At 36.3% G+C, this 22,199-nt stretch overlaps 1 protein-coding gene across 1 annotated transcript; it reads right to left on the reverse strand.

The window, feature by feature from the left end:
• Positions 1–14,574: 14,574 nt before the first annotated feature.
• On the reverse strand, positions 14,575–19,245 carry LOC128662196 (cocaine- and amphetamine-regulated transcript protein-like). The gene is made up of 3 exons (XM_053716017.1): positions 19,105–19,245; positions 18,087–18,164; positions 14,575–14,874 (listed from the first exon to the last, which is right to left on the reverse strand). The coding sequence occupies exons 1-3, from the start codon at positions 19,243–19,245 to the stop codon at positions 14,767–14,769; spliced, it is 327 nt and encodes a 108-aa protein (XP_053571992.1). The 3' UTR covers positions 14,575–14,766.
• Positions 19,246–22,199: the final 2,954 nt, after the last annotated feature.

Below are 22,199 nucleotides of genomic sequence, written 5' to 3' on the forward strand. Positions count from 1 at the left end.
CATTTAGTTAATTTAATTTAATTTTCAGAGCCATTAACCCCTAGCTTGCCAGTGATCGCTATAAATCACTGGCAGTAGCATAGCAGTACTTTTTTGCTAGTTTATTTAGTTAATTAATTTAGTTAATTAATTTAATGTAAAAAAATTTAGTACATTTTTTCTGTGACAGATACAAAAATGTCACAGAAAATATATAGTGCTGAGGAGGCGTATGCCATCCTTGCGTCAGAGTCAGATGCCTCTATGTCTGACTCAGACCCCAATTTTGACCCTGCCATATGCTCAGATACATCACTAGATGCAGTCTCAACTGATAGTGATGTATCTGTGGCTGCTAGACCCCCTACCAGCCCCCCTGCTAGCCCCCCTGCCAGAAGGAGGCGTGTTGCTGCCATTGCTGCTGAAGAGTGGGTAACACCTCATCTCCAGAGGCCAGATATCCCACCCTTCACAGCAAATGCTGGCATAAATATAGATGTGGCAGGTTTTAGCCCCCAGCAGTTTCTGGAAGTGTTTCTGGGCGATGATGTATTGGGGAACATTGTCGCCCAAACTAATTTATATGCCCATCAGTTCCGTGCTGCAAAGCCTGGAACATATTTGGCAAAGCAGCAATGGGCCCCCATCAATGTGCCAGAATTCAAAAAATTCTGGGCATTGACCATGCTGATGGGCATCATAAAGAAACCCTCCATTCGCTCCTACTGGAGTACTAGCCCCATCTGCTCTACCCCCATTTTCTCCCAGATTATGTTGAGGAAGAGGTATGAAATGATTCTGCATTTCATGCACTTCAGCGACAACAGCCTGTGCCCCCCTAGGGAGCATCCCCAATTTGACAGGCTGTATAAAATCCGCCCCCTGATAACCCACTTTTCTGCCAGGTTTGCAGAGGCTTATACACCTGGAAGGAATATATGCGTTGATGAATCCCTAATGAAGTATAAGGGAAGGCTGGGATTCAAGCAGTTTATTCCTTCCAAGCGCTCCAGATATGGGGTAAAGGTGTATAAGCTCTGTGACAGCGAGAATGGGTATACTCAGGCCTTCCGGGTATATGAGGGAAAGGATAGCCAACTTGACCCTCCAGGTTGCCCAGAACATATGGGAACCACTGGCAAGATTGTCTGGGACCTGATATTACCCCTAATGAACAAAGGGTATCACTTGTACTTAGACAATTTTTATACAAGTGTCCTTTTGTTCAAGCTACTGTATTGCTTTGATACAGTAGCTTGCGGTACAATTAAAAAGAACCGCGCAGGTTTCCCAGGACAGCTTGTACGCACCCGGCTACGAAGGGGGGAGACCTCAGCTCTGCGCCAAGAGGAGCTGTTGGCACTTACGTACAGAGACAAGAAGGATGTATACCTTCTTACCACCATCCACACAGAGAGGACGGTGGCGGTTTCTGTACGTGGCAGAGCTGAGATCATAAGGAAGCCAGTGTGCATCAAGTCTTATAACCGGCATATGGGTGGGGTTGATCTGGCTGATCAGCTGCTGCAACCCTACCTAATTATGCGGAAGACAAGGGCCTGGTACAAAAAGGTTGCAATTTACCTAATGCAGATTGCAACCCACAACGCTTTTTTGTTGTTCAAAAAAGCAAACCCCAGAGTTAAAAAGACTTTTTTACAGTTTCAGCTCCAGATTATTACGGGGATTTTGTACCATGATGCACCTGCTCCCCGGGCAGTGATGGGAGAGAGCAGAGTTGGGGCTACCCATTTTATTTTTAAAATCCCCCCTACTGCCGCAAAGCAGAAACCACAAAAAAAATGCAGAGTCTGTACCAAGAGGGGGAAGAGAAGGGACACCATATATCACTGTCCTGATTGCCCTGGACAGCCTGCACTCTGCATTGGGGACTGCTTCAAGCGGTACCATACAATGGTCAGTTTTTAAAAAAAAAAAAATACATTTGCTGTTATATATATATATATTTTTTTTTTGGTTATGTTTACAGTTAGATGTTTTTTTGTTTTTTTTACTTTTACTGTGCCAGATTTTTACATTTCACTACTATTTCACTATTTTTTTCTAAAATTGGGCCTGTTTTTTTTTTAACCAAAACCCCTGTCAAACCTATGCATGGGGGACATAGGTGTTCTCAGGGTGCCTTGCAGAAAACAACCTGAAGTATGTTTTTGTAATAACTTACAACAGTCTCTCCTAAATCATAGTCAAAAAGCAATGTGTCTGTAAAAATGAAAATTGAAAAATTACCACCATACACTTTCTCCAATTTTTTGGGCTAAAACGGTTGCTTCAAAGGCATCAAAGCACACCATATACAATACCTTGGGGTGTCAACATTTAAAAAATATACACTTTGAATGCAATAAATAAAAGTGGGGTATGCGATAGGCCCCAAACTAAAGATAGGCCTATCAGAAGAAATACTCTCATTTTTAATAACTAAAATTATGTAACATAACCTTCCGAAAATCCTGGCAAACCTATGCATGGGGGGCATAGGTGTACTCAGGGTGCCTTGCAGAAAACAACCTGAAGTATTCTTTTGCAATAACTTACAACAGTCTCTCCTAAATCATAGTAAAAAAGCAATGTGTCTGTAACAATGAAAATTGAAAAATTACTACCATATACTTTCTCCAATTTTTTGGGCTAAAACGGTTGCATCAAAGTCATCAAACCACTCCATGTATAATACCTTGGGGTGTCAACTTTTTAAATATAATCACATTTATGGAAAACAAATAAATTGGGGTATGTTAAAAGACCCCCAAAAAAGACGATAGGCAAAGAAAATATGTTAAATGTGAAAAAAAATCACAAACACATGTCAGACATTTGGCATTGCACCACTCAAACAAGCCACCAAACCTATGCATAGGTGGTATCACTGAACTCAGGAGATGTTGGTGACCACATATTGGTGTCTTCTTTGGTAGTAACACATAACAGGAGCTGTGAATCCATGTCTAAAGTACAATGTATGTGAAAAATAACACAAAACAATGAATGCCCAAGAGTTTGACAAAGACTAGTGGTTGAATTAGTGTATGTCTACTTTTCAAAAATATATGGTTTGATGGGGGTAAATTACATTGGCCGGCTTCAGAAATGTCTTAAATAGAACATGGGTGTATGGGATGTGAAAATGGGAAGTGTAAAAAATGGAATGCGCTTCCTAAAAATAAGGCCTTCTAGCCCCCAGAGAACCCAACACACCTATACATGGGTGGTATCACTGTACTCAGGAGATGTTGTTGAACACATATTGAGGTGTTTTTTGGCAGTAACACATAACAGGAACTGAGAATCCATGCCTAAAGTACAATGTGTGTGAAAAATAACACAAAAAAATGACTACCCAAAAGTTTGACAAAGACTGGTGGTTAAATATGTTCATGGAATGAAATTACGGTGGGGGCAGAGAGAGCGGTCGCAGTAGAGGAGCTCGTGGCATGATGATAAATCTAAACCTGCACCACTGTGCCACAAGCTTGCCACCTTGACAGGTGATTGTTAGACCTGTTGGACCTTTTGCAGCACGGAGCCAAGCCAACGGCTTCACGACGGCGCATTGTCCAGGAGAAGTCAACTGCGAGAAACAACATTGCCATCACTGTGCTAGATTCAACAAACTTCAGGGATACGGCCCTTAAGTACGGAGAACTGCATGAATGGGGAGTAGCGGAGTGGGAGATGAGAGCGGCATTGGGGGAACCCCATCTTGAAATCCAGGGTAAGAGACCTGTGTGATTGTCCCAAAAAATATTAAGGGCCACAATGAACATTGCAGATCTTCTGATATGCAATAAGCCCAACATGCTATTCCTTAGGTGTAGGATAGACCATTCTAATATCCACCTTTAGTGAACTTGAACACGTGGCAGGTGGCATGCGCTAGAGCAGAGACATCTTAGACACTTAACAGCGTTATTACTACGCACTTATAAAACAGTGCCTGCCACTGAGGGGTGATAGGTGGGGGCAAACTAAGGCAAGCTTAGAATTGAAACTTCATAGAAACACGGCGGATAAAGAGGAAGAAGGCTAGCTATGCGGCCTTTTATGCAGCTCAATGACATGAGAGAAATGGACAGTCCTGGTATGAGATAGCTTTCACGCTGGCTGCACTCCCCACAATAACACTTTCCCTGTGCACTGCACTAGGGAACTTATAACTACAGGTGCAGGCTGTCTCTCATTGTGCTTCTTATTGATCAGTGCCGCCTGCCAGATTGTGCTCTCCTTTTTTGCAATTATGGATTATTAAAGTTCCCCTGAGGGAAGCATGTGCATGCGAGGTATTACTCAGTTTTGTGCCATTGGTAATGTCGAGAGACAGAAAATACCAAGACAAAAAAACAAAGCTGGGCAGAAATTCATGTGTGAGGTTATGGCCGCAGATGCTGCGGATAGGGGCATTGGACACCACCTATGATCCCAAATATCAGCCTGTTCTTGCCAAAATAGAACAATGAAACGGGGTTGGTGCTTGTCATCAGAATTTAAATATTTCTCATGGCTCCAACATGTTGAACAAAGGGTGGGGATGGAGAATTAGCAACGTGAAAATTCCAATAAAATAACAGGCTGGGGCCCAAATAAGTTGTTAATGACAAAATTGATGACCTAGAAAACCACTCACGGCGGAACATCCTGAATTGTGGGACTGCAGAATTGTTTTAAGACTGATATACTGAATTGCAGAAAAAAAATTGCCACTCTCTTGCAACTGCAACCGGGGATATACCATGTGTGCTGAGAGAGCCACGAATAGGGACATCAATCAAGACCAAGAAACTAGGGGACCCGACAAGTGAGATACGTTATCTTAATCTTTAAGATAAAATCATGATTTGAGAGCCTTCGCAATGTTCCATGTTATTTGAAGGGAAAGGAAAGGAATAAAAGGATGTATTTGTTACAAACAATCTAATATTGGTAACCTAGCTCATACTGAATTGTTGTTAACAATAAGGACAATTACAATAGGGTATATGTACCTTTAAGAAAATCCCTATTTAAATGCAGAGGAGTCTGGGTATCCTGTAAGCAGTGAACAAGTGCTATCCAAGCACGAAACATGTCTGCAGCAGGATCCCAGCAGTCCTTATTCACTGTGTAAATAGTAGTTATAGCTGTGTCAGTGTGGACTACACTATTGCCTGTTTTTACTTTTTTGGATTAATAAAGCTCTTTTTATTTTTATCCGGGAAGTGCTTGAGTTACCTTCATGTTTTCTATTTACATATTTGTACTGTGAGACGAGCAGTACCTTCTCAGAAGCATATCCAGGATATCTGGGTGACGCCATCCCTCCTTGGAGCTCCAGTGTGCCGTGACAGCGTGTGGAGGACAGGGCAGAGCGCGACGCTGCAAACGCTGTGGAGTGTGGAACAGAAATTGTCTAGCAGCGCACACAGCCTACCGAAAACCTCACACTTGGAGTGCACGCTATTGGAAGAGACAGCTGAAGAGGAGTGGGGTAAGTTAACTCCCGGTACACATATTATATGAAAACACAAGCGGAGTTATGTGTGGAGTTAAACAGCAATGATGACAACTAATATGGAGAGCTTATATGTGCAATTCTAAATGTTTAATACTACAGGCACACAGACTTACGTACTCATATATTACATATATTGTGATTTTCTGACACAGCTAACTATTAACACGGTGGTTCAATTATGGACATTGGTTACCTTAGTTGTGAAATATTTGTAAAGTTTACAATTACTCTTGGTTACCTTAAGTTGTGAAACATCTATGATGCTTATAATTATACTTATGTGCTGAATAATGACCATCAACACATGTGACATAAATTAACCAACTCTAGTTCTGAGACGGAGGAAATTCTGACTATAATAGGACGTAATTACACTGAAAACAAACCACTGAAAACAAACCACCATAGAAATTAATCATCAAGTCACTAACTATGGAGGGGAGTGCAGAGGAATCCTATGTACTCACAGAATTTGGAGATGACTCAACAACATATGATACAGAGGAGGAAATTGTACACACACTTGACAACCTCTTTTTTGACATAGATTCCTTGAGGAAAAGGGACATACAGCTGGAATTAGATATAAAATCTTTTCTAATCTATAAGCATAATAAGAGAATACCCAGAGGGTTGCGTGTACGTAAATTCCCTTCATTTAGCGTTCTAGATGCAGAATTTATCAATAAATGGAATATCATTCTGGACACTTGCTCTTTTGCGCTTATTGAGCTCCTAATAGAATTCAAACAGAAGCAAAGGAAGGAATTGCTAGAAGAAATGAAGGCCATATAAGAAAGATTAAAGGCTATGCAAAAAGATCCAGAGTTCAAACTTTATGATAAGAAGTTTGAAAAAAGTATGATAGCATTACGCCAAGAACTATGGGAGTTTAAGTCCAGAAAAATGAACCGTGACAAACATGATTATGATCATCACAATGTATACAGGTGGGATAATACTGACAATTTTGGAAGAGAATCAAAGAAAGGTGGAAGAAGATGGTTTAAGAACCGCAACAAGAAGGCCAAACAAGTCACATTCTCTGATACAGAATATGAGGTAGAGTCATCTGAAGGAGAAACATATGTGGAGGATGAAGAACCCACAGTACTACAGGCTACCTTTGAAGGACCAAAAGAAACACAGTCAAAAAACGGACAGTCAAGGACTCAAAACCCAGGAAGAAAAAAACACACAGAGGAAAAAGGGGGAAAGGAAGAAGAAAAATTGGAATACAGGAAACAAGACAAGAAGAAGAAGGAACAACAAAGAGTCTATGTAACGAGATCAGAAGCTCACAAGAAGAAATATGCATGAACAATGATGTATTGAACTTGTCTGATGTATTATTGACAAATGATGAAAAGAGGGTTTTGTCAAAAGGTCTCAATTTTGTACCTTCACAGCATTTTAAGTTATTCAACACTGTGTTGGACGTGAACAGATTTGTCAGAAAATTGATATTGCGAAAACATTTCGCGAATGCTGTGGAGGTACAAGAAGAGACAGAAACCGTAGATATTACAACTACTGGGGAAGGCTTAACATTCTCTGAAGAGTGCTCAGTAATAGATTTACAGGAGTTATTGGGTGTAAGAGCAGAAGAAAATCTCACTAAGGAGAGGGACTTAGATTTTTCTAAGTTTAGAAAAAAGAGTAACTTTTACCCTGTAAATTCTAGAACGCATCCTGTGGAGACCTTTCAGAAGGTGGTAGAAGGGCAGCTTAGGGAGCTGAGTGAAAAAACTAAAAAATGTAAACACAATATGACACTTAAAGAGAAGGAAGCATTGAATAAAATCTCTAATGATGATAGAATTGTTGTACGCCCCTCAGACAAGGGAGGAAATGTTGTGGTATTAAATAGGTCTGATTATGTAGCTGAGGCAAAACGTCAACTACAAGACAGTGAGGTATATGGTAGACTGAGGGAAAATCCCAGTATACAATACAAGGAAATTCTAAGTGAAATTGTAAAAAGGGCCAGATATAACAATGTGATAACAAGAGCAATTGAGGAAGCATTAATACCTGAGAATACTACTATTCCCATATTTCATTACTTCCCAAAAATCCATAAGAGTATGGTAAATTCCCCAGGACGCCCCATCATAGCGGGCATTAACTCACTTAATGAACCCTTGTCAGACCTTATGGATACATATCTACAACCCTTAGTCAATAAATTTCCCAGCTACATTAAAGACACTACTGACCTACTGCTAAAACTAAATAATATTGAATGGAAACCAAGCTATAGGTTTCTGGTAGCAGATGTGACTTCCTTATATAAATCTATAACCCAACAACAGGGCCTTAAAGCGGTAAAGTACATATTGGAAAATCAAAGTAATTATGATGAAAACACTAAACAATTCATTATGTATTCAATTGAATACTTACTAACACACAATTTTTTCATGTTCGAGGGGGGCTTCTATCTCCTGTTACGCCAATCTCTTCATGGGATGGTGGGAGCGGTTCCACGTCTTTGGAGATGGGAACCCCCTCAGAGACAATATCATACTCTACGCCAGGTTCATAGATGACCTGATTTTTATCATTGACAGTAATGAACAGGAAGTAGAGAATTTCTGTAACTATCTTAATATGAACCAGTGTGGTATAAAATTTATAGGAGAACAAAATATAAATCAAATATGTTTTCTGGATATAAATATCTCAGTGAGTGATGAATCTGGTTCAATTGAAACAAATCTATATAGGAAACAAACATCAGGAAATACTATTCTTGAATTTAATTCAAGTCATCCACGACACACAATACATGGTATACCGAAGGGACAATACATTCGAGCTAAACGAAACTGTTCTAGATCTGAAGATTATAATAAACAGGCTGACATTATAACAGAAAGGCTAATGATTAGAGGTTACGATAGCAATATTCTCAAAAAGGCACGCAGTGAGGTTGATGCAATACCGAGAGACACACTACTGATGTATAAAGATAAACATAAGAGACATCACAACACTACTACAAAATGTAAGCCTAAATTTATTACAACGTATAGTATGGAGTATACGGAAATTTGCAATATCATAAAACGTAATATTCCCATATTACAAACAGATCCAGGACTAAAGGATATTGTAAAAGAGGGTTGTGATTATATTTCTAGAAAAGGGAAAACAATTGGAAATCATGTGTCACCATCAGACTGCTCAAAAAGGCCAGGTAATACTTGTTGGTTAAGACAACAAAAAGGTTTTTTTAAATGCAGGAAAAAAATCTGCAAGACCTGTGATCATGTGATAGAAGGTGACACATTTGTTTCAACCACTATTAATAAAATACATAAAATAAATTTCTACATTAACTGCACTACAACACATGTAGTTTACTTGTTAACCTGTAGGGGTTGCCAAAAGCAGTATATTGGAAAAACCAAAAGATCTCTAAAGGATAGGTTTCTAGCACATGTAAGATCCATTGAGGATCCGGATTCTGATACTCCAATTGCACGGCACTTTAGAAATAATCACAACTCTGATGCTAATTTATTATCTGTCCAAGCTATAGACCATGTCCCACAGTGGAGGAGAGGGGGGAATAGAGAGGAGAAATTAGATCTAAGAGAGGTTTCTTGGATTTTTACAGCAAGTACCTCTATCCCCTATGGCCTAAATTTTAGACCTGTGTGTCTAAATATAGACATGCTTCCTTTTATTTCTTTAAAACTCCCTATTTTCTCACATAGGTATATCAAAATTATAAGAAACTAAATATATTAGGTTATGGTTATTTATTGAGAATACATAGTAACAACATTAAGGGTAATTGTTTACATATATATAAATGAGTAATATATAACATCATTATGAAAGAATGTATTAATACAAAATGGATAAGAAAGGAAAGGAATAAAAGGATGTATTTGTTACAAACAATCTAATATTGGTAACCTAGCTCATACTGAATTGTTGTTAACAATAAGGACAATTACAATAGGTTATGTACCTTTAAGAAAATCCCTATTTAAATGCAGAGGAGTCTGGGTATCCTGTAAGCAGTGAACAAGTGCTATCCAAGCACGAAACATGTCTGCAGCAGGATCCCAGCAGTCCTTATTCACTGTGTAAATAGTAGTTATAGCTGTGTCAGTGTGGACTACGCTATTGCCTGTTTTTACTTTTTTGGATTAATAAAGCTCTTTTTACTTTTATCCGGGAAGTGCCTGAGTTACCTTCATGTTTTATATATATATATATCTTTATAAGTACATAGAACATATTCTGTTATGTGCAGAACATTGGAATGTGATTGTGTTTACTTTCAACTTGTAATACAAGCGCTACAACTGACGCGTGCAAACAGCTGCGATAAACCCAATATTGCTCATAACTATTAGTGCACCACTTATAATCTTGCCCACACTTGGGATGTATACAGGGCATTATGTTTCGCCATTATTTAAAGTAAAAAAGTATGATGTTATGTATTATTAGAAATGCAATAGGTGATAAAACGAGTCCATATTTTGCCATAATGTTCGCATAAAGGAAGGATTGTTGTTCATTAAAATGGATATTAACTTAAAATGTCACTCACCATAAGATATTCAATTATGCATTACTAAAATAGTTTAACAAGCACTTTTATTATTTATTTTGTCTGATTTTCCCATAATTTTACTCTGAAATTGCAGTGTTCCCAGTGTTTTAACACATTCCATGGTATGTAGAACCGTAACATTCCTACATGCTGTACAGTGATTGGTTGATATGTACAGGAGCTTGTTTATATCTATCTCAAATTGGCCGCAGCAAAGGAAGTAAGATATACAAAATTCCTAAGGCCTGTCAAAGGGTTTGTCCTGGGCCAGCAAAACAATTTAAAATTTTCTAACAAAATAGCAGTTTTTTTTTTTTTTAAAACATATATTTTGTATGCAGATTATTTGTAATGCTGTAAATATATACTGATTACATTTTTTTTAAAAAACAATTAATGTCTCTTGAAGGGATTTATCTTTATAGGTACAGTCTATCCTAAAGATACATACTGTATGTCAAAACCAAACAAATACAATCTGAGAATAATTATCAATTAGTAAAAAGGTAGATTTCATAGAAGAAGTAGCTCTTAATAGCCAAATTCTACATTTCATTAATTGTGGGGAAAAAAAATTAAACCCCCTATTGAATATTTAATCAAATTTGTATAATTAAAAAGTAACAAATATACAGGGTATTTTTGAGTGCCTTCCTTTCTTTTAAAGAAAATAGACAAGCAACAGATGAAGTAGCCAGTTTGAGGAGCCTCTTGGAATATACACTTGACTCCCTATGGAGCATTAATGTCCATGAATCCTATTTACATTATTTGTAACTAATCTTACAAGAAGAGAGACACTGAGGGATTTGCTATGGGTGATTGGGTTTTGTTTTTTTCTTCTGGTCATTGTGTGTTCCAGCTAAGATTTTATACAAAGCATAATATAAAAAGGCATACACCTTCATTAGAAGGCTAAAAAGATAGCAGAATTATAGATCTGCCACGACTTGTGTGAGTTCCTCATTCCAGCAAATCTAAAGTTACACCCACATTTCTCTACATATATCTGAATACCAATGTATGAGTTAATAATAAGAGAGACAAGTATTAGTTGAATTGGGAAAATAGGAATCAATTGGAATGCAGATTACTATTTTAAATGAACAGTTTAGCATTTTATTCATATGCCTTTAGAAAATGTTCTCGTACAAATATCACTTTCTTTTTCCTTAAAACATTTATTTTTACACAAATACCCTTGTTTCATTATGTGTTTAAGCCCTGCAAAAGGGATAAAGAATGTTAAAGCTGTCAACGCAAGCGCACTGCATGTCGCCTTATGAGAAGAACATGGTTAGTGAGCCAATCAGGGGTGTAATACGTATTTCACCACCAATCAGATACCTGCTCAGGAATTAACACAAGAGCTCCTGTGTTGGGTGTGCAACTAAACTATGTGTCTTGCCCTTTTAGGGGGATTAAGCACATAGTGCAATAAGGGTATTCAAATACAAATAAAATGTTCTAACAAAACAAAGCATTTTGTTTTTATGTCTAATATGACCACAGATATTTAATATAATTTACATGGACTTTATTCAGTTTTTGCTAAAAGGGGACATTTTGTTCAGTGTCTGTTCTGTGTTTTTATAATTCAGCTAGATCTGATATTGTTAAAGGGACGGTCTACTCCAAAATGTTTATTGTTTAAAAAGATAATCCCTTTTATTACCCATTCCCCAGTTTTGCATAACCAACGGTTATATTAATATACTTTTAACTTCTGTGATGACCTTGTATCTAAACCTCGGCAGATTACTTATTTCGGGGGTATTTACAGACTTGCATTTTAGCCATTTAGTGCTGGTTCCTGCACAACTCCACGGGAGAGAGCACAATGCAATTTATATGGCACACATGAATTAGCAGTCGCTTGTTGTGAAAGGCAGAAACTTAGAGGTTTAAATGTTATAAAGTATATTAAAATAACAATGTTGGTTGTGCAAAGCTGGGGAATGGGTAGTAAAGGGCGTTATCTATCTTTTTAAACAATAACAATTTTGGTGTGGACTGTCCCTTTAAGATAGTAGATTCATGTAATATCATCTTTTACAGAAAGGTGAATAAATAATGTATTTGTAAAGATATCAGTCTTAGCAAAGTAACCAAACAGGAAAACCATTAAAGATTTTTTCTAAATATGTATACAGTGTTTCTTGGCACTGAAGCAATACTTTGAAATATCAAAATTAAAAATACATTTTCAAAAAACTTTAAAACTGTCATTGTAGTTTTTGTGCTTTCTTGAAGGCATCCAGGGATAAACCTTGAGGAAATTGTCTTTAGTTTATTTATGTGGTCTCCTAAGCTGTGCATATTCAGAGGCCAAATGTAAATTAGTTCCTACACAAATCTAATTCTCTAAATGTGTGTGCACTGCTTATAGGGTAAAGTTCTCTGAGCAGTGAGGGTGTAAATTCCAGCTGCCGGTATCTCTGCAGCTCCTGATATATTACTTAGGCAGCCCATACAGAAAGTTGAAGCAATGTCAGCAGTGCCAAGGGGGCAGGGGGGACCAGCAAATACATGTGACGTATAATTATTACTGTTCCTACACTTCCATATAACTAGAAAAATGCTGTTTCTTCCCTAAAGAACTCAAAATACTTTCACAAGCAGCCAGTGATGTTGGCTGCTCTTATATCCACCTAGGGACTGTAACAAAATAGCTAGCTGTTTGAGGAGTGGAAATTAAGTACCTACTAAAAAACATGCTATCAAGAGTGCAAAGCAGGAAACTTTATTATCATTTTTAAGTACTTTAGCTGCAAAATAATGGTACATTTTATGCATAGATTATTCTTAATTAAAATAATTGCACTAATATTCTACTTATTTAAGATCACTAAAGCAAACTTCTTCTTTTGCAGGACTGAACACAGCAGATTCCCTTACAGTAAACCAAGCAGATATTGTGATACATGCCTTCATCTCATGTTTTTACTTTGTGTACAACCAATACAAGCTATTTGCTTCAGTTATTACTAATGAGTCATACAGTCTTTTGTAAACTTAATTCTGTTAGCTAATTTAAAGGGACAGTCAACACTAATATTGATATTGTTTAAAAAGATAGATAACACCTTTACTACCCATTCTCCAACTACCAACATTGTTATATTAACAATGAGAGAGACATCATTTCCCCTTCAGTAGCATGACAGCTGTCTAAATTACACTTTAAGCAGCGCTACTCTCTCCCGGAAGCCTAAAAATAATTTATTTTCTCAGTGGGGTGGGGGCGCGCACTATTGCAACTCCTGTATGGTCTAAGTTTGCGCCCCCCTAGCTCCTGCTATTCTCCTTAGATCAGTTCTGTTCCTGGCTGTGTGTGTGTGTGTGGGGGGGGGGGAATCGCCCCCCTGGATCCACCATTGCCCCATCATGGACTATGATCAGGAAAACAGGACTGGAAAATGTTACGTATATGGCCACTTTTCACAGAACTGGTGATGAAAAAAAGTGCTTCAGATAAATAATAAAAATGGCTGATAATGATTACATTGACAGCAAAAAAGAGCCCATCCAGCCGTTAATATACAAATAATTATTAAAATATAGCTTGTGATCATTCTTAAAGGGACAGTCTACACCAGAATTTGTATTATTTAAAAAGATAGATAATCCCTTTATTACCCATTTCCCAGTTTTGCATAACCAACACAGTTATAATAATATACTTTTAACCTCTGTGATTATCTTGTATCTAAGCCTCTGCAAACTGCCCCTTTTTTCAGTTCTTTTGACAGACTTGCAGTCTAGCCAATCAGTGCTTGCTCCCAGATAACTTCACATGCACAAGCACAGTGTTATCTATATGAAATACGTGAACTAACACCCTCTAGTGGTGAAAAACTCTTAAATTGCAATCTGAAAGAGGTGGGCTTCAAGGTCTAAGAAATTAGCATATGAACCTCCTAGGTTAATCTTTCAACTAAGAATACCAAGAGAACAAAGCAACATTGGTGATAAAAGTAAATTGGAAAATTGTTTAAAATTACATGCTCTATCTGAATCATGAAAGTTTATTTTGGCCTAGACTGTCCCTTTAAGTCGCCTTTTTTTTAATATTTATATATATGACTCTAGAATACTTTTTTCAATTTTGAATCTGTCCACACACATTTTCAAATCACATTTTACTGTATTTCCTTCCCAATTTGATTGAACGGATTAAAGAAGTTTATGTTTTAGCTTACACACATTTGTATCTATCTATTATATGTTGTATCCCCATGTTCTCAGATATTACTGTTGTAAAATATGCTGGTTTTCTTGGACAATAGGTGCAGTACATACAATTTGCTTGTTGGCTCTACCAAATCTTTGTTATTATTCATAAACTCTGTATCAATAGTTTCCCAATTTATAGGGAGACATTAAATAAAAAACCACCAAGTTTGGGAAAAAGACTAGAAGAAATGGGTCAAATAAACACAAGTTTTATATTTCACAGTGTAAAGAAGACAATATTTAACAGACATGGGAATTAAATATTTATTGGAAATCATAATAATGTCAAGAAATGTCTTAAATTTGCAATTTTCCAGCAATAGGAGTAATGTCATGGAAAACACGTTATATGATTTTATATAAATAGAGATTTATATAAGCAAGCACAATTTATATTTATCTATTAATTATCAATGTCCTTAAATACTGTGTGTTCAAGAGATTCTAAGGATGTCTGTTTTCATATGCATTTCAACAGGAAGGAGTTGCACGAGGATCCCCGAGAGCAGTCACACAGTTTGCCAATTCTGGGTCCTTGCTTCACTGCACATCTCTCTCCAATGTCACACTGAGTAGTGGGAAAGAAAAAGCAATAAGACACCTTTAGAAGAGAATAATCAAAATATAAACAGCATAGGGCAGAGTCTAGTCCATGCTCAGACTGCTGTAAATTAGAATCTATTGTTCCCCTATTCAAATATATTAGGGTTTGCCAAACAAAGATATTTATCTGGTGCTTTTTGCAATTTTTCTATATTATTGCAATCTATTAGAAATACCATTGTTGAAATAAATTAAACTGCTTGCGTTACAAATGTGATATAAGAGGAACAAGTGGTTTACTTATACTCTGATTTGGCAACCACATGAAAAAGTATAAGGAACAAACTTTTTAGGCATTTTTTTTTCAAGGTGTGTATGTTGCTGATTATTCACATCTTCGTGTAAGCAAAGAACCAGTCTACACACAGGTCAGATAGCTGATTCAGCATTGATGATGATTATCTAGTGTGTCTGAATAAAGTTTTTTCTTCAAATAATAATACAAATCCATGATAAGTGCAATTAAAAATGTCATATCATTCTGAGTAAATTGTATAAATAGCTTTAGTTAAAAAAATAAACAAACATTATTTGCAATACAAATTAATACAAATATAATAGAAATGTATTAGACTGCAAGTTTAATTTGGCCCATGTGTTTTTAACTTTATAATAAACCAGGGAATGTTTGTGTTTATTAAAATAGCAAGGTGATTGAAAAAAGTAAAGTAAAAATACCATGTGAACAGCTCCTTTAATAGTTTTTTCCTGATGGACTGGCATACCACTGTCAAATTTCCCCAATGCAAAATATTTTTGGAGTTTAGATGGAGCAAAGCTTCTCTAAAACCACATAGAAAAAATGGATTTCTTATTGGTTAAAATATCCTAAAATTGGGAAACCCAGTAAATATCTACAAAGGACTTCATATGCATCTCCTGAAAGACTGAAACAGGCACCCTACTTTCTAAATGTCGACAGGATTAAAAGGATACTAAACCCATTTTGTTTCCTTTCATGGTTCAGATTGAGCATGCAATTTTAAGCAACTTTCTAATGTACTCCTATTATCAAATTGTCTTCATTCTCTTGGTATCTTTATTTAAAAAGTAGGAATTTAAGCTTATTAGTCTGCCCATTTTTGGTTCAGAACATGGGTAGCTCTTGCTGATTGGTTGCCAAATGTAGCCACCAATCAGCAAGCACTATCCAGGGTGCTGAACCAAAAATGGGCCAGCTCCTCAGCTTAAAAATAAAGATACCAAGAAAAAAATGATAATAGGAGTAAATTAGAAAGTTGCTTAAAATTGCATGCTCTATCTGAATCATGAAAGAAAGAAATTGGGTTTAGTATCCCTTTCATTTATTCTCATGTTGGATTTATGGAAATCTGAGCATGTACATTTATTTGTTTTGGTGTAATGTACTTGTGGCAAATCAGGACTTCTTACTATATGTAATACACCATTATTTTCAGTTGTATTCACAATTGTGAGCAGAATATACTTAGGGGAAAGTATTAAATCCAAATGATCACTTTCAGCTAAAAGAGAAATCGCAAAAATCAAGTGATTCTTTTCATCTCCATGTTATTACTTAGATTTACTTTAATTCTGAGCAGAGATATTCTATTATAATAAGAGGTTATTACAATTACTTTATATACAGTTTCTGACTTGTCTGCAATAGAGCCATGGACCTTTTTCTGTGAACCAGTTAACATACTTACCTTTTAGTGCCGCATACATTTATTGTTAGTTTCAAATAAAATAAACTTTTTATAAAAAAAATAATAATTTAACAAAAGTATAGTGTTATTCATATGCATAAAAACATCTTTTGTTTACAATGTCCCTTTAAAAAAGGCATATAAATTCTGGGTAAAAAAAAGGTTGGTACATTTTTACCTGCTCAAAAGGAATGTATGGGAAATAAAATAGTAGCATCAAAGCACTTAGGGTCAGATTTAGAGTGCGCTTATGCAAGTGCGATATTTGCGCTCCACTCAATAATACCATTGCATGTAAATGTGCATTGGTATTAAGAGAAAAGGTGCAATGTGACCGCAACCTCAAGAGCGCACTTCCATAGGCTCCAATTGGAGCCTCATTTTCATATTGTCAGACAGGACAAGCAACCTAGCGCAAGGGGTAACTCACACAGCATTGGCCAGCAACAAATAAATATATACTGTATGTATATGCTTATATACATATATATTTATGTGTTTATATTTGTATATACACATATGGACACATAAATATATAATATATGTTTATAAGCATATAAATATATATATTTATAAAGAAAACACAGTCCCCCATTGGCCTCCATGTAAAGGCACTTAGGCACATTAACCCCTTATAACTGCTCATATTTATATTTTAATTTAATGTACTGTTCTCTTTATTTTGGGGGGAAATTGAGGAAACTTTTTATTTTTAACCAGAGGTCTGATCTCTGGTTAATTGCGCTTAGCGCAAAGTGAAACAGCGAGCTTGTGGTAACATTAACCAGCCACTTGTAATGGCTGTTTTTTTTAAAGTGCGCCCATAAACTGGCAAATTTGCCCCTTTACGGGCGCACTTTGAGTTTGCGCTCCACTGGTAATATGGCCCTTAATGTGCGCCCATGCATATGTTGTTTGTCATTAATATAATACTGGTATAGTTAACAAAAAGTCATCCTGAGCAGCTATTCACAACTCATTGTCTAATATGATATTGACATTTAAAATATTGAATTGTTTTTTGTGTTAGTGTATCAAAATGATATAAACCTAAGCTAAATATAGATACAAGTAATCTGCCATCATTAGTAGACTTTATGATATGTAAAGAATATCACACAACCATCTGACTTTATGTTAAATATTTCATTTTATGTATTGGTAAAAATTGTACAAAAATACAAAATTAAACCTTTTTTTTAATAGTTTAGGTAATGCAAATTGCTTAATATAGTTCATCTTCACAATAGTTTGTGTAGCGTTTGAAGTGAATGCATCATGTTTAGAGGAGAATAAAACATGTTTATAGTAGCATACTTAGTTGGAATGAATTAACACTTGACCATGCAATTATCTAGTATATATTTCATATTGTAAATAGCCTTAGTTTTGTTTCTTTTAATGGAAGCACCTTATATTTTGAGCTCTACTACATTTACAATGTAGAAGCCTAAGAACGACTGGATTTAAGAAGTTTAAAAACACAATTACAAATATAGGTTCTCACCAATGGAATCTGAGCTTTCTTCTGATATGTTGGATATCTGTCTTGAAATTTTCCCAATAACTCTTCCATTGCCTCTACCTGCAGCAATAGAAATTAGATTGTTTCACCCCCACACATAAACATGCAAAAACAACTGCAGATCGGAATATTCAAAACACTCTAGATAGTTCAGGTGGAAACAGGTTCTTTGTAGCATCTGTTAGAGTCCAATACCTCAGAATTATTAAAGGGACACTGAACCCAAAATGTTTCTTTCATGATTCAGATGAGCATGCAATTTTAAGCAATTTTCTAATTTACTCCTATTATCAATTTTTCTTCGTTCTCTTGCTATCTTTATTTGAAAAAGAAGGCATCTAAGCTTTTTTTGGTTTCGAAATCTGGACAGCACTTTTTATTGGTGGATGAATTTATCCACCAATCAGCAAGGACAACCCAGGTTGTTCACCAAAAATGGGCCGGCATCTAAACTTACATTCTTGCATTTCAAATAAAGATACCAAGAGAATGAAGAAAAATTGACAATAGGAGTAAATTAGAAAGTTACTTAAAATTGCATGCTCTATCTGAATCACGAAAGAAAAAAAATTTGGGTTCAGTGTCCCTTTAAAGAAGAATAATAGTCTTCACAAAATAAAATATGTAATCTTCAGCATAAGTTTTCACAGAAAATAAACTGAACTTTGCTGGATAAGTTTTATCGCTCTTGAAACAAATCCAATACAATTAAACAATGATTTACTTTTAGTAAGAAAGTAATAATTGCTTTGGTTGGCATATACTTTCTATAAATACACATCATGCTTTTTATGAATAATTTTTTTTTTTAAAGAATATCCCATTCTATCTCCAAGTGCAGCTTACAAAAAATAATACATTTATTGATGATACCACGTTAATTAATATTAACAGTATTCAGTTACAAATAATCATAAAGATACAGATTGTATCAGCAAATCTTGATTGTACAGTAAAAAAATAGATAAATAATAATAATAACAATTACTAAGTTACTTACCAATTCTTTCTCTGATGATGAAGGGGATTTATTGCCATCAAAATCTTCTGATGACATTTCCCTCGAAGACTGGGCATGACACAAGCAAGCAATAAGGAGGCTCATGCAGAGCAACTTGAATACGACGGTGCTGCTGTCCATGGTGCTGTAATTTCAGCTACTGGCACAAAATGCTTTCTGCAGAGTTGTGCTGTGCATGGGTCTTGTCGAATCCCCTTTTAAATAACCACTGCCCCTCCCGCTCTGTGATCTCAAACTGATTCTACAGACATTAAAAGGGTGATTCGTTTGCTCAATCACTAATGCAGCTGATATCTCTAATGAAGCACACAGGCCAATCGATAATGCAAATTTTAATTTAGCTGTAAACAGAGTTCTCTGCATCCAAAGGATGCGCTCGTCTAATCCACTTTACAGCAAAGTTCATCAACATTGACTGCAAATACCTTGTTTTGTTAAACGGTTGTGATTAATATTTGTTCACATTTTCACTAAGGCATGCTGCTACTCTGATCCTTTGTTAGAAAAAGTATGTTGTGGAAATTATAATTTATACACACACACAAATATATATAATATCGTGTGATTCATGTTCGCTGGAGGGGTTAACATTAACAATTATTTTATTATATCTATGTATTGTAGCTTAAGGTAGTCACTTACATTGTATAAAAAGTGATCATGTAATCAATCATTTTAGATTGTTTTCCATGTTTTAGTGGGAACCAGTGCAAAAACATAGGGAACCCCAAAACTGTGTGTCTCCCAAAACAAATTTAGACTTAAAGGTAAGGTAAAGTTGATAACACTACTTAACGCTATGTGTACTAGTATCCAAAAAAAACATAAGTTTCATTCATCAATTCTAAATTATCAATCCGAAATATACCTTTCTCTACCTTTCAAACATTGTCCTGTGTCTAATCTTTCGTCCGCCCGACATTTTGCTTGATTTGATTGACATCCGCTTGCTAGATTACTATCCAATCGACTGTTTCCCCTACAGGGGTTTAGCCCAGCAATTCTGACGTCACTCGCCGATTGAGCGCATGCGCTGGACTTGACTCAACCCACTTCAGCCTGTGCTCGTTCGTGAGTAGCGCATGCGCAGTGCTAGCGGTGTAGCGATCGCTTTGTTTTGATTCATTCTAACCAATTGTAAGATCGCGCCGCAAGTGTGGGTAAGATATCAAGCTCCTTATGTTTTGAATGAACCGCAATGTAAAAAATGACTATCGTTTTTTCTTAAATATTGGATGTCAATCGTAAAAATTTTGCCAAATATGATATACGCATGCGCATAAGATAGTGATTCTGTGAACGCGCAAAAAACATGACGACAACAAAGGGGTGAGAACGCTTCCTGTAATAACAGAGATAATCACGGAAGTGGCATGGGGGAGGAGGAATGAATATAACGCTTGCAAATAACAAGTTTGGATTACAGGTAAAATAAATAAGGTTAAAAAAAAAAAAGTTAGCGACTACCTTATTCTTGATATTTACTTTCAATATATGATTTCAATAAATTGAATCTTTACCTTACCTTTAAACTTGTTGAAAATGTACTCTGGAAATACATTCACTTTAACATATAATTTGCTTTACATTATCAGATTTAGTACATTCGGTGCTGCATAGTCACTCATTAATAAATAATTAAAGCAAATGTGTTTGCACAAGGTAAGTATGCTGCTAATGATGCACAAGTTTATCCTGTAGACGGCTATATAACACTCATAATAATAGTGCTCCCTAGAGATTCTACTTAGCCCTCAGTATTATTATATGTAGAAAATTGTGTAATGACCACAGATATATGAGACTGTCAACAGAAATTCTAACAATAGCAACTTCATATTGGTGCTTGTTGTTAGGCAGAGCAACAATGCTGACCCTTTTATCGTTGGAGGAGTTTTACCATCTACACAGATTTAATTGCCCAGGGCATTATTGATAATTAGGCTTTAAGAAGAACAGTTATTTTAGGTAGTAATATAAAAATGCTTGTTTTCCAAATAGAGCTGCATTCCTTTGCCTAGCAATACACTGCAAGCTAATCATGGATCTCTAATAACAAATGAGAAATATATATGTTATGGTACTTTTATTTGTCTTCACTTTCTACATTAGTCGATTACCATTTATTTTTTTTGGGAATACCTTAGTGAACGTTTGAAATTCATTCAAACTATATGTTGGCAATAATTAAAGTATGTTAATGATTGCCATCCCTAAGTCTTCACAATACCCTCACTGCAATATGTTTTTATGCATTATTTGTAGTGCAAAACAAGGTTTTATATTATTAACAAGAATGTTTTTATTTTCCTTTCACAGCTAAATTCCATCACACTATCAGGGCAAAAATGTATTATATTACAACAAAGGCAAATGGCTAGAGATGTTTTCTAACAGACAGCCAGATTACGAGTTTTGCGTTATGGCTGCTCGCTAGTAACTTGCAAGGTATTTTCACCACTCACCTTTCATAGCGCTGCTATTACAGGTTTGCAAAAAAATGGCTTGTGCGGGCGATATGGTTGCGTTGATCTCCATACCTCACCCAAATACAAGTTGTGTTTTGATAGACATCAGTGGGGAGAGCTGGCTAAAAAAAAGCCTAACACCTGCAATTGCGGAGCGTAAAGCTCCGTAACGCAGCCCCATTGATGTCTATGGGGAAAAAAAATGTACGTTTAAACCTAACACCCTAACATAAACCCCCCTAATCCGCCACCCTCGACATCGCCGACACCTACATTACACTTATTAACCCCTAATCTGCTGCCCCCAATGTCGCTGCCACCTACATAAATTTATTAACCCCCTAATCTGCCGTCCCCAACGTCGCAGCCACCTATATACATTTATTAACCCCTAATCTGCTGCACCCAAAGTCGCAGCCTCCTACATAAATTTATTAACACCTATTCTGCCGCTCCCAATGTCGCTGCTCCCTATATAAATGTATTAACCCCTAATCTGCCGCCCCCAATGTCGCCGCCACCTACATGAATTTATTAACCCCTAATCTGCCACCCCCAATGTCACCACCGCCACTATACTAAAGTTATTAACCCCTAAACCTCTGG

Source organism: Bombina bombina, chromosome 6 (assembly GCF_027579735.1).
Source record: "Bombina bombina isolate aBomBom1 chromosome 6, aBomBom1.pri, whole genome shotgun sequence".
Classification (NCBI taxonomy): Eukaryota; Metazoa; Chordata; class Amphibia; order Anura; family Bombinatoridae; genus Bombina; species Bombina bombina.

Bases quoted from the DNA above. Each gene is read 5' to 3' on its own strand.
- LOC128662196 (XM_053716017.1), bottom strand. From the start codon at position 19,245: ATGGACAGCAGCACCGTCGTATTCAAGTTGCTCTGCATGAGCCTCCTT. The intron at 18,165-19,104 runs GTAAGTAACTTA...CTATTGCTGCAG, and splicing joins CATCATCAGAGAAAGAATTG to GTAGAGGCAATGGAAGAGTT. The intron at 14,875-18,086 runs GTGAGAACCTAT...CCCACTACTCAG, and splicing joins AGAAAGCTCAGATTCCATTG to TGTGACATTGGAGAGAGATG.